Source organism: Larus michahellis, chromosome 5 (assembly GCF_964199755.1).
Source record: "Larus michahellis chromosome 5, bLarMic1.1, whole genome shotgun sequence".
In the NCBI taxonomy this organism is placed as follows: domain Eukaryota; kingdom Metazoa; phylum Chordata; class Aves; order Charadriiformes; family Laridae; genus Larus; species Larus michahellis.
The window spans coordinates 78,734,991-78,752,001 of record NC_133900.1 but is presented as its reverse complement, the minus strand read 5'-3'; the positions used below and the strand labels follow the sequence as shown (position 1 = coordinate 78,752,001).

Here is a 17,011-nt window from a genome sequence, read left to right as displayed (position 1 = left end):
ACGGCAAGAAGCAATTCAAAGGGGTGTGAAGTACTGAGGCATTGAGAGCACCCAGAAATCAGCATCCCACCAGTTAAACTGACCTTAAAAAAAAAAGTGCTCGTCTAGTTGTACATCTAATTTTTTTTTTTGAACTGAAGTGTGCAAGCAGAAGCGCGTTAGCATGATTGTACTACCAGAGTCCATTTTTAATGTCAGTCGCGAATATTGAACCTATGTAAACCAAAATCAACATAGCAGCATGGTTAGATTAGGGAAAAATGCACATATGGTGTGAAATGCACCTTCTGGGGCACTTGATACCTGCAAAACAGTTAAACCAAGTCAAATTTTACGGTCTGTACCATGAAGGGCACATCATATACTGCTGAACTTGCACCTTAATCTGGTAGGGGCTTGTTCAGATTTATTTGGAATTAGTTGTGTAACAGCCGTAATCAAATTACTTTGTCATTTAAGAATAAGTAGTAAGTTTACTTGCTTAATTAGTCCTGTCCCACTTTAGCATATGTGGAGCAAGGCAGTGTAGACTATTTACAGTCATTAACTAATGAGCTTTTGGTATGTCCCTTGTGCAAGACAATCCATATTTCCACACTGGAAATTGCTTTACAATTGCAAAAGCAGAGCTAAATCCCATGGAAGTCTGTCCAGAGCTCGAATGCCTGTGCCTGCCACTGACTCAAATAAACAGAGCTGTTTAAAAGCAAAAACCCCAATGCTGTGTCTTACTGTCTCTGCCTTAATACGGAAAAAGTGATGAACGTGATTAATTGCTTATTGATTTAACCTTCATCTGTCAGCTCTGAAAGTGCTCGCTCTAAAGGTTTTCTCAACCCCGACAAAAAGTTTAATTTGCTCTTTTTACAGATAGAGACATCTATTTTTAATGTCACTTCACTGCCTCCCCCCTGCCTCTGCTGCCCTAGGCGTTGTAATGGAAGCTAAGACTATTTCACTGAAGAAATGTAAACAACTACTTGCAACTTTGGGATTTAATTTAGCTTTTTTTTTCTTTTCCTTTTAAACAGACCCAAAGAACAAAAATAGGTATGTTTCTTCATGTTCATTTGCTGTACACGTAGTTGAGGTACCTCACAAACGCTGAGAGGGTGGTCTGATGGTCTGGTATTTTTTTTCAGGTGTGTTTTTTCCCCCCGGGTCAAGTAAGCAACCATATATATTTAAACTTAAGAGAAAATATGTGATTTACACAGCTTTCCTGGCTATGTTATGAAAAAATCATCAAATGGTTGCCAAAAACCCGCAATATATATGTAAGCAATAAGACAAACATACTTTTTTACTATTACTGCATAGTCTAGTTCTATGAAGAACAGCCTCAGTATGTGTTTTAGCTTCCAGCAGATTTTTACTGTTAATGTAAATACTAAGAGTTAATCCAGTTTATTTTGAACTTGATTAAATAAGATGTTACAGGAAAGACAAAGCATTTGTTTGGGCGCTGGCATTTAAATGCAAAAACACATCACTTGCCAAGAAAATTTTACACCCCTACAACTTAGGAAACCCATGCAGGGAAGCTCCGAAGCATTTCACGGGAAGTAAGAATGGCATCTCCCATGTCAAAAAGCAAAATGTTGGCAGCTGGTGAGGACAGGGAAATCCGGGAAAGGAACTTGATTCTGTCAAAATCAAGCAGTAGTTTTGGGACACACGTGCCAGTGAGTTTGCAGTAGAGTCAGCCACAAGTTAAGGCTTTGCTTAGAAGCAAAACTCCAGAGCAGCACGCACAAGGCCAGGTTGGATGGGGCTTGGAGCAACCTGGCCTAGTGGGAGATGTCCCTGCCCATGGCAGGGGGGTGGAACTAGATGTTCTTTAAGGTCCTTTCCATCTCTAACCATTCTGTCATTCTATGACCTGGCAAGTATCTGCAAGGAAAGCAGCAAGAGTAAAGAGAAGACTTGAGCTGGAGTGAGCAGGCGTGATGGACTGTGGACAGGGAGCAGTTGAGCGCTTTAGGGAGGCACCACAACCAACAACAAAATACTCCTCCCTCCCAGCACAAACACCCATCCCACCTTTACATGGACAGCTCTTTGGGCTACAGGTGGAAGGAGAAAGAAAGAAATGCGAACAAAAAGCTCAAAAACTTGGATTTCACCTTAGTGGCAACAGCAGGCAAATGACCTGCTTATGCCATGGATCGTCAGCTGGGCTCCCTTCTGCTTTTGGAGGACCAGAAGTGTTGGTGAGAAGGGCACACCCAAGATCTCCGAGCAGCAAAACCTCTCATCCTTTGCACCAGAAGAACAAGATGAGCCAGAAAGAATAATGCTCAATCAAAGCGGTGGCAGAAACCACAATTACCTTGGGCAGAAATCTCCAGCTATTTATGCATTTTATAAGAAGCTGCTTTTGACTGTTAAAAGAGTCTGGAAACCCAACATGCCAGTTGGCCAGGTACCGTGATCAAGAAGCAAGCAGACCACGCAGTTGTTCCCTACCAGTTTTTCAGACCATCGTAACTTGCGGTATCAAAGATTTTAAAGGTCTTTTGTAGCTCAGTCTGCTCCCACACTCTGCGACTTAGAAGAGAGGACAATTAATTACAAAGGAGTGAGTCTGTTTACACACTGAGAAGCTGTGTATTCAGGACATTTTCTGATCTACGGTGAATCAGCTCGGAATTATATTAATTGTATATGGGACAACCTCTCCGTCTGATTTGTTTTGCAAAGTTTATTCTCCCTTTTGCCTGAGCAATAGCAGACCCCCCGTCGTGAGGCTGCCTCTGTTGGGTGTTCTGCATTGACGGCAGCTCCAGTCGTAAGCCTTAGTTAAGGTTTCCCACTATGAGTCTTGGCTTTTAATCTTGCTGAGCTTTCTCTATTAGGCAGATGCCCAATGTAGAAAAAAAATCATCCTAGACTTTTTCGCCTCTTTGTATTTCAGTGAAAATGGTTCATCTTGTTAAGAAAGATAAATAAAAAAATATTTTCTTGTCCACAGGAGAAAAAAAGATCATGAGCATTGAGTTGTTGCCAAGTGCTGCAGTGCCATCTTGTTTTTAAAGCGGAACTTTGATTCAGGTACCTGGAGGGTTTGGGTGAGACATAGCCTTTTCTCAGGCTACACCCACTGTCTGAATTGCACCAGTATTTAAACCTTTGAGTAGTTACATATAATTTGCATCAGCTTCGTTCCCAAAATGCTGCATCTGTGTTCCTGCAAGTGGTGTACACGCACCGTGCCCCGAGAGCTGGGAACAGCTCTGTTAAGCGGCTGCAGGAGGTGCATGAACCAGGTGGGAGAAAGGAGCAGAAGCAACTGGTCTGGGGAGGGGGGAACAGAAAGAAGAGAGAGAGGTGCAGGAGCCAGAGCGCCAGGAGATGTCAGAGAGGAGTACAACAGAAGAGGAGGACAGCCGGGAGCAGCAGGCTGTGCAGATCTCGCAGCTGCAGCGTCCTCCTCTGCTGGCTCCCTGACCCGACACCGAGCATCCTTTGCTGTCACCCGAAACCCCCACCAAACCAGGGGCTCCCCGCCCGCAGGAGCCCACGTGGTTAGGAACTGCTGGCACTACATTTTTTCAAATGTTTATATGCTGAGGGACAGTAGATCTAAACTGATCCTCTAAGAAAAAAATACTGACATTAAAAGTACATATTATCCCAAGCAGCCACTCTTTAAATTTAAAAGCAGGATGAGTTACATTAAAAGTGTACTAAGGCTGTGAAGGTAACCCCGTCCAGAAGCCAACAAGCGTAGCAGCCGCTGACTCCCCTTTCTTTTTGGCTGGTGGTGGTTCTTTGTTGCCATCTGAGGCTAAACCACGACAGCTACAGTCTCTTTGCAGGATCCCAAAATTCCTTTTCCAGAAACCCCCCGTTTCATTGGCTGCACAGGACGGGCTGTGTTCCTGTGGTGAAGGAGGCTGGCACGGTAAAGGGGAGAAAGGCTTCTGCTTTGTTCCAGCTTTCAGGCCGATGACGAGAATGCCTCGCGAGAGGGAGGATGGCGGCAGAGACCAGGCAGGGCTGAGCACCCACCGGGACAACGGAGCTCTCGCTCCCAGGCAGCCCGGCACGTTCTGGTGCTTGGCCCTTACCCGCTCTGTGACACCAGTGGCTGTATTTGGGAAGTACCGATCACACCGACAATCAAGACAGAGGGAGCTATGCTGCAATCGTGTCAACTACTGTAAAATGTATCCTAATTTTATTTTTTTTTTTTTACATCTCAGTTCAGGCTCTCAAAAAATTATCCATCAGTCTTGGTTTCAAGTTCTGTACCTCAGAGCTCCGCATCCGCCTGCACAATATCCTCTATCTTACGAGGTATCTGGGAGATGGCAACATAAACTAATCCCAAAAGAGGCCTAAAGCCCTCAAACAAAGCTGATGTAGTTCGATACCAGCGTGCCTTCAAGGATCGTGGAATTAGGTAATACGGGGAGAGCACCACAGGAAAACAGATAAGAAAACGAATTGTCTCAATCAGAAAACAAGCAGGGCTCAGGGCCAGCGGCTGCTGCTGACTGCGCACGCCCCGTGTGCTGGCTGGGACTTTGTGAAAGGGCCAGCACGGGGAGACAGAGGAGAGACGGGACTGTGCCACTGAGACCCCCGCGTGTCGAGGGGGGCGGGTTACGTACGGGCACTTACTGTCATCCTGGTGGTCTCTCACTTGGCAGTGCTTGAGCGTACGAGCCTGGCAGCTACAGACTGTATTTTTGGAACTGAGGGCTGGGTATCAGTTGGTGTGGAGAATATGAGATACAGTAGACCGTAGCTTCCACGTGCCGCTCCGGAGAAAGGCAGAACAGCAGCTGTTGGGCCTGGAGAGGACAATAAAGCCACTCGTAAGAGCTCCCGTTTGCCCAAGGTGCACATCACGGCCACCCGCCGGGCCATCTACACCAGCCGGTGAAACATTCTGTGTTTGCTCTGGGAGCATCTTGGTCATACCTTTGCCCCCCAAAGCAGCGACCCACTAATTTCCTCCTTCAACCCCTGGTCAGACTCTGCGTTGATTTCTCCCGCCTGAGACTGCTCAGTTCATTACCTGCCTCCTTTAAGCAGGCAGCCTGCGAGCGCGGCGCAGGCCCGCACCGTTCGAGATAAGCCTCCCAGACACCCAAAGGGGTTTGAACGGCAGCCAGGCGACTTTGCCCGTCCCCGTCTCAAGCTCCCGCTTTCAATCACGTCCCTGTTGCACAACATCGCAACAACATACCGGCAGCGATCCCGCTTCCCACGGCCCTCGGTGCCAGGGTTACCCGCAGTCAGGAATCAAACCGCACTTGATTTTTTTTTTTTTTTTTTTTTTTTTAATTTGGCTTGCAATTTTCTCTCCTCTTCTGAGCCTGCAGGACGAAGGCGGCAGAGCACGACCCCCTCTCAGCCACCAGAGAGGCAGCCCCCGGGCTGAGCAGCACCTTTGCTACATGGAGATCTACCTCAGCTGCTGTGGAGGTTGACTGTCGTGTTGAACAGCCCTGGTGTGCTCGGCCGCGGCTTGCACGGTGCTCGTGCTTTCCTCTGAACGCCACGGTACCAGCCAAACCATCGCTCTCCTTAATTTAGAAAACTGTTTCGCGTTTTCTTGTGATCTGGTTCCACGCCTCCACGCGCAGGCTGTCGCACGAATACCAGCGCTGGGGTTACACGGCACTTTCCCCGTTCGAAACACCCGGCGAGGAAACCCGCGGGGATTATTGACTGTAAACATTCCCCACAGCCTCAACCCAACAGGTGCCAGCAAGTAGTCGCGCTCCTTCGCGTTTCCTGGTGTAACAGGACAACAAAGGCGCGTACTTGAGAACCACTATATGGAACGAGGAACATCCACTGAATTTTACATCCTACATTTGCAGTTGAAGGTTTATGCCAATTATTCTTCTCAGTTGTGGGTATCTGCCAAAATGTTTCTTATTTAATGGAACAAAAAAGAGTAGTAGCAGGTTTTTTTCCCAGCATAAGGCATGACACCAACCCCTGCTACCATAAATCACAAGCAAGAGCAGAGCCAATCTCAGGGATTTTCTTTATAGTCACCTGCTCCTGCTGCTTCTAAACTGCAGTCTCGAACCTTTGAAGTGTTTTGAAATCTAAATTCTTGTCACAGCTACAAAAATAGGAGATTTCTTTTCTGGTATTGACTGTTTCTGAGAGGCACCGCCTTCTGTAGCGACGTTTACAGATGCCGGTCCCACAGCCTGCCCCGCGCAGACGAGCTCCCGCCCTTCGGGGCTCCCCACGGCCCCGGGGAAGTTGGAAAGTCGGAGTTCCAGCAGCGGCAGCAGTGAGGAAAGCACAAGTCGTGCCGCAACACGTACCCAGGAGACCTAAGTCACATCCCTGCAAAGCACCGGCCTCCACTCTGCATACATAAAAAAAAAAAAAAAAAAAAAAAAGCTGCATTAAAGCCACATGGATTTGAGATGGAATACGATGGTCGCAAACCTAAAAACCTAATAGAATTCCACATTTTAACCCCGGACTGTAGTGTCTGGCAACCCGATTTCAACAGTGCTTTTAAACAGATGCCTAACCCATAAAGGGAAATAACAGTATTCATAACTTTATCTTCTAGAGAAATACAGTCCAAAATTGCTTTTTGTTTCTTTTTGAAGACATAAACCACCTAAGGAGGATAATAAGTAAAAATGCAAAAGCCAGTAAACATATTAATTCCACCTTTTTTATTTGCAAGATATTCAAGTTTCCAGGTTGGTTTGCTTATGAAAGCTTCTACAGACAAATTATGTAAGTTACCTGCACTAAATATTTGGTTTGCAACAACAACAAAAAAGGAGTTAATTATTATGTTGCTTTTAGTCTTCTAAAGTCAGGCTAATGGGCCCAGTAATCAAAGATTGCAGCCACTCGCATTTTCAGCCCTTGCCTGCTGTAGGTGGATTTTGTTGAGCAATAAGATCTATACCTTTATCATGACGCAATGTATGTAAGGCTGGATTCAGTCAGTTGCCAACAAAATGTGATCTGGGGACTCTCTTGTTGCAGCTGGGCGGTAATTAGGGCTTATCACTGATGGCTCTAGGAAACGGCTGGGGAATACTTAAGCTTGTTTGGCAGTTACTTTGAGCGCTTGGGAAAGGAGCGATTCTTCTACAGGATCAGCCTGACGTTTTCTGCCTCTACGAGAGAGGTAACGATAAGGTTTTTCACTTATTTGCAAATGATACGGTTATATGAAGCCTGACAAGAGATTACCTCAATAAATCTTTCCAGGTTAGTGTCTTTAAGAGCGTGAGATGGGGAGTTTGTCTTCTCAGGCAGCTCAAGTAGAATGTTAATTAAGCAACTGGCTTCAGAGAAACCTTGCAGAACTTGCTCTAGATGATGCCTGTTAACTTGAAATTCTGCTTTTGGTAGTCGCCTGCCAAGGCAACGAGCAACTCCGTGTAGGTTTCCCAAAGCAAAAAGAGGATCCTCAAGGTAGTTCCTGCTTGTGGGGAAAGCAAGCCTGGCATTCCTCTCTCCTTGACGAAGCCTGCAATGGCTCCGTGGTAACCTCAAGCAGGAGGGCCTCTCAGGCACCTCCGTTACTGAATAATCTCAAAAATAGTAGATGTAATAAGAAGGTAGCCCCCGCTCTTGTAAAAACAAGTACTCTCAAAGCAGCTAAAGGTAGAATGTAGTCTGTGATTTGGAAGATATCTTGCCCATACATGCCATCAGCTGGAAAAAAAAGAAAAAAAAAATGTATGAGTAGCAAAATACCTGTGTCCTTAACGCAGAGCGTAGCTGAGCCGCAGAGCAGGTTCATGTTCAAAGGCCTTCTCTGTCTGCAGGGAGCTGCTCCTCTTCCTCCTCCTCTCCTTCAGGAGGGTGGTCTCAAGCTCCTCTTAGAGGAGAACTGCTGCCCGCGAGCTGAAAAACACGCAACAGCTTTTAAAAAATCCGCAGTTTTCCTGCATCGCAGGACTTCAGATTTGGCAATTATAAAATGGAGAGGTTTTTCAAAATGGCCTGGAGAAATACAGCCTCAAATATACCACAGCTCCGTAGAGAAAGCTCCCCCCGCTCCCCCCCCATTTCTGATTTTATGTAGTTTTTACTATAAAATACATACAGTTTTGGTTCTTTTGCAGCTTCTCGAGGGGGCTGTATTTTCTGTGAATGTTCTTCATTTGGCACAAACTCAGCCATTTTTGTAAGAGAAAGCCAGTTCCTTTCACATTGAATCAAAGGTTTGCATATCTAAATTTCCACAGCCAATGGACAGTGGGCTTTATGGATTTGTTGTGGGAAAAAAAGCTTTTCACTCTTCTCCCAGGATATATTCGTAATATTTACGCTATGCGTGTATGTATGTATGGGGGGTTCTGTTGTGTGGGCGTGGTGGGGGTTTTTTGTGGGTGGTTTTTGGTTGTGGGTTTTCGGTTTGGGCGGTGGTGGTTTTTCTCTTTCCCTGAATACTTTCCGTGGCTGTAAGACCTGAAGAGCTTTTAACATTGAGGCGCTCGGAAGCACTTCAGCGCAGCCCAGACTTCCCAGCCCTTGGGAGCACCTGCTGGCTTTGGAGATGCGGGTACACCACGCGCGCCTGGGCTAAGGACTCGTCCGGAGAACTGATAGGTCAGCAAACCTCAAGCTTACAGTTCAGGTCCTACTCCTTCCTTAACGATGTTGTCGACTTATCTCACTCCCTTTGAAATGATTTCATGCTGTATTTGGCTTGGGGTAAGGAAAAACAGTCACGAGACCTGCTCCTAGTGCAAGTCCTTCAAGTGTCAGGGTTCTGCCCCCATTAGCCAAGGACTAGGCTAGGTGCAGAACTGGTTTTGGGTTTTGTTCTTTTTTTTTTTTTGGTAGTGCCACAATCTAAGTGGAGTTCATCTAAAACTGACCCACACAGGGGCCACCCCGGCCCTTTTGGAGATGCTGGCCCAGACTAATGCACGTGACTGCTACCATCTCCCATACGGATGCTGGGGCTGCGCTTGGTGCTCCTCAGTGGGGCTGGACGGGGTTACAGAAATGGGCGATGGCTGCGTTCCTTGGGCACATACTGGAGGCTTTGGTGCCTCCATTCTCTGGGCTACTTGCCCACAGTGTAGAAGGACAAGGCTAAGGGCTCTCCAGAGCCTGAGGAGACTCAAAGCGACGCTCCTGATCTCTGGAGCTGGCTGAGGTCACTGTCCGTCCGTCCTTCCTGCTGAGTATAAGCCACTGCACAGAAACAAATTCCAAATCTGTGAGGCCAGAAAGAGGAAGAAAGATGAATCTTCAGCGTAAGTTAGTGTGGTGTTCTGTGGAAGAAGTCTGTGTTTGTCTGTGCTCCAGCAATCTCGTGGTTTATGCTCAAGTGCCCCTGGGGTTAGAACGCTGGAGAGCAGATGTGGGAATCCGGCCCGTAGCCCCGGGTCCAGAGCAGGAAATCTAAGCTGTCCTGCACACTGGTAGCTCCTCTGCTGTCTGAAGCTCCTCGGCCGTTCTCAACATACAGATCATCTCCTCTGCATACCCTTATCCTGCCTTCAAAGGCAAGCCGACCCAGCCCTAAGAGCAGAGAGCCCTTGCTGAGGATGGGAAAGGGAAATTGCCTGCTGCACGCAGCTGGGGCACGAACATGGTCGAGTGGCTCAAGGACGGCCACTGTGACTTGTTATCCAGCAGGTCTCCACACGCCTTTACCTGGCAGAAAACGCACTAGCTCATCTGTTGAGTAAAGAGGTGGAGATGGGATTGCAGTCACCAAGATTTTATTAAAACGTCTCTTTTCAGCAGACCAAGCTCCTGACTCTTGACTAGAGTATGGCCCTGTCCCACCACTGACACATCCTCACGCGTGTGCACAGACGGTGTGTCATACCCTTGCGAGGGCTTGACTGGCAGCAAGAACAGAATTCAGCTTCTGGGAGACTCGGTTGAACACCAGCTCAAGCTCTTGTGCTTTCCCGCCTGGGGAAGGGAACGTTGTCCCTCTAGTCATGAGATGAGCTACGCTAACACATGACAGTCAGGAGCACTGTTCAGTTAAACCTCTTTTGAGGATGAGGGCAAAGGAGAAGTGAAAGAGTAAAACTATAATAACAACCAAAAAATATTACTTCCTCCTCAAGGCTTTTGTGAAAAATCATAGAAATGCTCTTCTTACAGCCTGAGGAGGACTCTCATGGAACTGACATTCACAAAGCTTCTCTCCTTACTGTGGTTACATTTAACTCTCTTGGAACAGAACAGAAGAATTTAGGCTGGCCAGGACCTCCGGAGACCATCTGGTCCAACCCTTGCTCATGGCACAACTACTCTCAAAGCCGGGTCAGGCTGCTTGGGTTCTTATCCAGTTGAGTTATGGAGACTCGACCTCCTCCCTGTTCCAGTGTTCCCCTGCTCTTCCCGTGGGAAGTAGAGGTCAGTGTGGTGCTGGTGCCTTTGGGGTTTTGAGCCTCAGACCATCAGGTTTATATTGTTAACCCAAAGGCAGCATTTCCCCCACAAGACGTGAATTTAGTTACGGCTCAACTGTGAAGCTACTGCAGATAAGTTTTGTTGGTTTAACCAGGGTTTCTGATGAAGGTCACCTGGAAGCTCTGTGTAGTGATATGCAGTCAACTGGGCTTGAGCAAGGTGCCCCTCAGCAACGGGTGCCATGCTGACCATGCCGCAAGATGCCATCCCACCAACCACCCACCTTTGGACCCGGTGGCTCCACCAGCACCATCGGGCTGCACCTCGCATGGTTCCCTGCAAAGCAATCTGGCCAGAGGCCAGATTTGTGGTATCAAATATTTCTATAGGATTTTAACATGCCTCAAAGAAGGGAATCGGGATGGTGCTTTATTGAAACATACCGTAATTTTTGCTTCTCCCTCCACTCCTTACAAATAAGAAGCAGTTAGGACAGTTGGACTGATTAAAATTAGTTACAGTCTACTGAATGGGATTAGGTTATTGCCAGAAGCCCGATTCGTGCAGGGGAGAAGAATACTGGGAGGAAAATGTTGCGCTGCAAGTGCTCCCTGGTGACTTCGCGTGGTGGAACAAGCAGGCACAGCCCCAGGCACACTGTGCTGGGTGAGGATACAAGATGGAGCGTCCCGTGCCCCAGCTTTGCTAGTGCTTTGTTTGACCACAGCAGCCAGCAGAAAAATCCCAAAGAGCAAGATCTTTGCCACAAAGGGAGATACAGACTCATCTATTTCACGTGTTGTTATCATAGAATGGTTTGGGTTGGAAGGGACCTTAAAGATGATCTAGTTCCAGCCCACACTGCTTTTGATGCAGCCCAGGATGTGGTTGGCTTTCTGGGCTGTGAGCGCATGTTGTTGGCTCATGTTGAGCTTCTCATCCACCAACACCCCCAAGTCCTTCTCGGCAGGGCTGCTCTCCATCCCTTCATCCCCCAGCCTGTGTTTGTGCTTATGAATGTGTGCTTATTTTGTGTGTTATGAATCAAGCTAAAGATTTTTTGCCTGGTGTTCACTTCAGACCTTACTTGGCTCCCTGTGAATGAAAACAGATTCTTCAGGCAGACCTAGACTTGCACGTTAACTATGCTGTCTCCTCTAAAGAGGATTATTATGAACTGTCTGTAAACCATTCTCCTAGATATTCTCTGTAGGCCTTTACACAAGAGGACATGAATGTTTCCGGTGTAATCATGGTACCTGAAGATTAGGTAACCTTTGATATCTATCGATACGTTGGCCATCCCCAGGTGCTGGTTAGGGATTTTACATTAATCTGTTCAGCGGGGACTCCTGCAGAAGTGCAGACAGCAAAGGACCTGCTCTGTACCTGTCTGCGAGCGCCGAGAAGGGTTCACCACGGCTCCCCTCCCTTCTGTTTGTTGTACAGCACTTCTCTTTCCAACAGCGGTTCAGCTCCTGATGGAAGAGCAAAACTTTATCACGGAGATCCCGGCAGTCCTGAAGCGTCTGGCCAAATATGTAGTGCGTGGTTTCTATGGAGTGGAGTATTCCCTGGCCCTCGACGTACTGATCCGCTACCCCTGCGTGAAGGAGGACGACTTGTTACAGCTGCTCAAGTACGAACGGAAACAACTGCGTACCGTCCTCAACACGCTCAAGGCCGACAAGCTCGTGAAGCTGCGGATGCGAGTTGAAACGGGGCCTAACGGGAAGAGCACAAGGCATAATTACTATTACATCAATTACAAGGTGCTGGTGGACGTGGTAAAATACAAACTGGATCACGTACGCCGGAAAATAGAGGCGGATGAGAGGGATTCAACTACCCGGTCCTCCTTTAAATGTCCATCTTGCTCCAGCACTTACACGGACCTGGAAGTCAATCAGCTCTTTGATATATTTACAGGTATGTTGCTTATGTCGCTTATTTGCACTTAAAGAATAACTGATAGCACAAAATTAGCTCCTGTGCAAACTCTGCGGTAAAAGCACGTTTGTTAGGATGTACCCCTTGTTTGCTGGTGGGCAAGGGCCTGGGACGGGAGAAGCTGGGAGGTGAGGGCAAGGGGGAAAAGCTGTCTCTGTCCAACAGGCCAAGAAGAGGAAGAACAACCTTGAATGTACGAGCTGGGGTTGGGCATCAGATTTCAGGCTCAGCTTTTTTTGGAACAAGACGCTTAACCTGGGTTAAGATTACTCAGATACGATTCTCGTGAGTCCCGCTTCCTCAGAAGGAAATGAGAATACAGTACTCCTTTTACCCCGTTTTAAATTTGTTAGTTCAGTTAATTTTGTTAGTTTCATCTGTGTGTTCAGCTCTTCTGATGGAAGAGTAGGACTGGATGGACAGAGCTGTTTGCTGGCACCTACTGCAATGAGCGCGGTGCAGGAGCGGCCAGAAGCGTGGTTCTGCCGCTCCTCTGCTGGAAACGGGGAAGTTCGGGCTCCTTCTAGGGCAACATGACGCATCCTCGGCAGGAGAGGCATCGGGGCTCGCGGGTTTCTTTTCTCTGGAATCAAAATAACTAAACAGAGAGCACTCTTTCAAAATGAGTTAAAACGGCATCGTATCACACTACGTGGCTCTAAGCGCAGCTACGGTGCTGACGTCTGGGTCACGGTAGCCGGAAAGGAGCCCAGAGCCAGGCAGGATGAACTCTGCTCTGAGTGACTGACCCGAAATATCGGAGGCGGCTGTCGCTTCGCAAAAATCACCCCTTTGTGCTAAATGGAGGGACTTTGGCAAGTTACTGAAATACAGAGGTTGAGGCTGCTGACAGATTTTAATAAAATTAAATCTAAATAGAAATAAATAAAATTAAATAGAGGCTTTAATTCTCTACTTATAAGCAAAAAAAAAAAACAACATGTTTTTAGCGTATGCTCTGACTCTAAATGAGTCTTCTTGAACTTTAGAACTCTGAACAACTAAAACCAGATGCTCTTTATGCTTGCAAATGCCTTCTCTTACGTTATGAACTAAGAAAAAGATGAAATCAGAGAAGAAAAAAATAAACCTTGCTATCTGATGGCGCTCCATGTCTAGGCAGCTTAATTTTTCCCCCCGTATAGACTTTTCTCTTGTATGGCAAGTGTGTCAATATCAGTCCTTCTAAGAAAAAATAATAATAATAAAAAAAAAAAACAAGACACCAAAAATACAACAAAAAAACTCCCCACCCCCCCCCGGCTTGCCTGTATAACTTGAGTTCCCCTCGTTAACGTGAACAAATGTCCAGCGCAGTCAGAACATCTCGGTGATTGTCCAGGCTGTGGATTTCTTGACAAGGTACTGCTCATCCCTCGCATCCTGTGAACATGAGAATTTCCACTCTGGATGACCTTGCAGAGACTTTCCGCTGCACTTACTGCAACACTGAAGTGGAAGAAGACGCCTCGGCGCTTCCCAAGCGCGACGCTCGAACCCTGCTCGCCAAATTCAACGAGCAGATCGAACCCATCTTCGCGCTGCTGCGGGAGACTGAGGATATCGTTCTGCCGTACGACCTGCTGGAGCCTCAGCCAACAGAAATACCCGAGTTATCAGAAAGGTATAAAGATAACCCCAGAAATCCTGAGCAATACAAAACACCCCCCCAACTTTCCAGTTGTAAAATCTTCAATCTCGCAACCTACTTCCTACTCCACTCTTTGTTCAGTACTGTCAGCTGCTTAATGAAGAAGCCTGTAATATATATAAGCCGTTCTAAATTGTTGTCATGCATTTATAGTTTTATTTTTGCCCCTTTTTTGGGTTTAAGGAGTAATTTCACAGACTTGTCCTTTGGCTAATACGTTCACAGCCTTTCCTGTGCTCAAGTCGTGTTTCTGTGTCAGCGCGCTTCACCCAGGGATGCACAGCTGAAGAGACCACGCAAAAACAGTGGTTCAGAATCACTTGCCTCTTTGGTGAAGTAATGGGGAACGCAATTTTTTTTAATATAGAGCACTTGTTAAAGCTAGTCTGCTGACAAAACATGGGTTTTTTGGTCTTTCTCAACTGGGAACTGGGGGGGAAGGCGTCTTGCCTGTATTTAACCTGTCCAAAATGGGTGACATTTCATTCAGCTTTGATCAGAAGGTGGGTTCGAGTGTGCTGGAATCCTGCGGCCGACCTGAAAAATGGGCCAACAGAAGTTCCTCTTTTGACAATATGTACACCCAAAACTGGGTTATCGATGTCCAAGACTCTGAGCCCAAGAAGAAAACGAGAGAGAAAGCAACTAAAGAGCAACCTATCTGGATGTCAGAGAGCACCGTGGAAGGAGCAACAAGAGCCAACAACAGCGTGGGTAAGTTTTAAGCATTAGCAAATACTTTTGTTCAGTAGCCTTGCTGTATTTAAATATAGCTTTCCCATTGAAAATGTAATAACTTGGCTTAGAATGTAGAGTAATGCTTCAATTCTGCACTAGTGGATATCAGATCTTAGTTTCTAAAAACTTGTCTTTAGACTGTTTAGGTAGAATTCTGAAAGCCAGAGGTCAGGTACCAGGTCCCAAAACTTTTGGCTGTAACAGCCCAGTAACATCAGTGGTAATCTTTAAAGCAGAAAGCTCTGGAAATGTCTGCACTTCCAGGAGAATTCTAAAGGGTGGGTAAAAAGGATCCAGAGTAGAGAAAACCATGTAGGATGCCTGTGGTAACTGTAAACTATTGACGCCTCTAACGCTTAGTGCTGTGTATTAGGAGTAAATGCTTCTGAAGAAACTGAAGAAAGCGTTAAAGAAACCGTCAGCAATAACGAAATCATCAAGACTCTTCTGATCCACGAATCCAAGTCATCATCTAGCACAGACCATGTTCCTGTTGTCAGAAGCAAACTACCTGAGTCGGGCAGTGACACCAGCGACTCTGAAGATGCCAAGCACTCCAGAGGAGCAGGAACGCAAGCAGCTGGCAGCAACTCTGACCAAGAGGAACAGGAAACGCAAGGTCCGATTTTAATGGTCGCTGGTCAGCCGCGTTCATATGCCGAAGTCAGTGAAAATCCAGAGCTTGTCTCTCTCATGACAAATGAGGAGAGAGAAGCTTATATAAAAGTAGGGCAAGAAATGTTCCAGGCTGTCTTTGAATAAATATTCTATGAATATGCAACCTGTACAGAATGGGTGAAGGTTTCTCTTGAAATGAGACACTTAGTCTTACAGTTTAACTTATGTTCTTCAAAGTTTACCACTGAAGAGTTAAGTTTTGTTTGAACTCCTTGTTGTTATGCAAGGTAGCAACCCTGTAGAAATAACTACAGTTCAGAACACTAGCATTGCAGCAAAAGCAACCCGAAGTTGCTACGGGTTTTCTGTTGCCTTAATGCTTAGTTTTTGTGAACGCTGTAATTGGTTTTGGAGCACAAATCATTTCTGGATACAATATGGAGTCTGATGAAAATAAAGCTTCACAAGCAACGTTGCAATCTGTTGTAAGAAATCAATGATTCCACCTTCCTCCCAGAAGGAGCAGATACTTCCAGTACTGACGAGTCCAAGTCCAACAGGAGTTGGTTTCACTCTGCACCCCTGTGTTCTATGGTTTGTTAGGTCATTTGCTACACAGCAGGAACAGAGGGGTGTTATACAGCAAACCCCAGCTTGGGGAAGAGACCCAGCTCTGGCTTCTTAACTTTCATCTTAAAAAATCATTAGATCTGAATTCTTTGTACTCCTTGCTCCACACAGCTGTCTCTGAAGTCATGAACTGCAATGGACACTGGACAGTAAAGAATAACATTCTTTTTGGTCCAGATTAGTAAGGAAGCAAGTCATGTATCAAGCAGAAGACTGCTTCTCCTATCTCCTTCACACAGTCTCCTATACTCTTTTTTAAGCAAGATCTTCTCTACTACCACTGAAAAACCTTCTACTTGAACTGAACTATGTATGTATAGAAGGACTGGCATCAGAATAAAAGAGAGTGCTTGACTTCTTCAGCAATTCTACTGTTTGTGCCCTCATAGTCTACTTTCAGTATCCAAAGCTCAAGCTGAAACACAGGAGGTTCCCTCTGAACATTAGGAAACACTTTTTGACTGTGAAAGTGACAGAGCACTAGCACCAGCTCCCCAGAGAGGCTGCAGAGTCTCCATCCTTGGAGATATTAAAAAGCCATCTGGGCATAGGCTTGAGCAACCAGCTCTGCGTGGCCCTGCTTGAGCAGGGGGGTTGGACAAGATGACCTCCAGAGATCCCTGCCAACCTCAACCACTCTGTGAAGGACATATGACCAAAGAAACACCATCTCAGTGCATTGTTCCTACAGACCGTTCCAGGGCAAGAATTCAGGAGTGGTGCATGCTCATGAGCATTAGAGTTTAATGATTTACCATATAAACTAGGTTTGTCTCAAATATGCACAAATGTTGTTCTACTTTATGAAAAAGTCCTCTTTTAGATCTAGTGAATGATTCTTGTGCCAAGTCAGTAATTAAAAACTTTAACTTTGTTTTGCTTTCCCAGGTTTGCCTTTGTCACAATGTCCTCAAAATTGCCAAGTTTTTCCTGCACACAGTATCCCCATGAGTTTAAACCTGCGCAGTAACTAAGGTATCTTCAAACCTTTCATTAGACTTTTGTCTTTGAAGATTAAAGGTATGTGATTGTAATCTGCCATTTCAAAATTCGTTCATAACACCTGGAGACACTCAGAAC

At 46.2% G+C, this 17,011-nt stretch overlaps 1 protein-coding gene and 1 long non-coding RNA gene across 3 annotated transcripts; one reads left to right on the top strand and one right to left on the bottom strand.

Moving 5' to 3' along the window:
• Positions 1 to 4,156: 4,156 nt before the first annotated feature.
• Positions 4,157 to 6,754, bottom strand: LOC141743610 (uncharacterized). Its single transcript, XR_012587121.1, has 2 exons — positions 5,201 to 6,754; positions 4,157 to 4,802 (listed from the first exon to the last, which is right to left on the bottom strand). It is a non-coding gene; the product is annotated as an uncharacterized LOC141743610 (long non-coding RNA).
• A 333-nt stretch (positions 6,755 to 7,087) lies between these two features.
• On the top strand, positions 7,088 to 15,531 carry LOC141743608 (general transcription factor IIE subunit 1-like). Of its 2 annotated transcripts, none has more exons than XM_074588212.1 (5): positions 7,088 to 7,218; positions 11,812 to 12,273; positions 13,717 to 13,918; positions 14,436 to 14,659; positions 15,057 to 15,531. In XM_074588212.1, exons 2-5 carry the CDS (start codon positions 11,826 to 11,828, stop codon positions 15,443 to 15,445), a joined length of 1,263 nt encoding a protein of 420 aa, XP_074444313.1. In that variant the 5' UTR covers positions 7,088 to 7,218; positions 11,812 to 11,825; the 3' UTR covers positions 15,446 to 15,531. The 2 variants fall into 2 exon arrangements, with proteins under 2 accessions (XP_074444313.1, XP_074444312.1); XM_074588211.1 differs by having other exon boundaries at positions 7,092 to 7,135.
• The last annotated feature ends 1,480 nt before the right edge of the window (positions 15,532 to 17,011 follow it).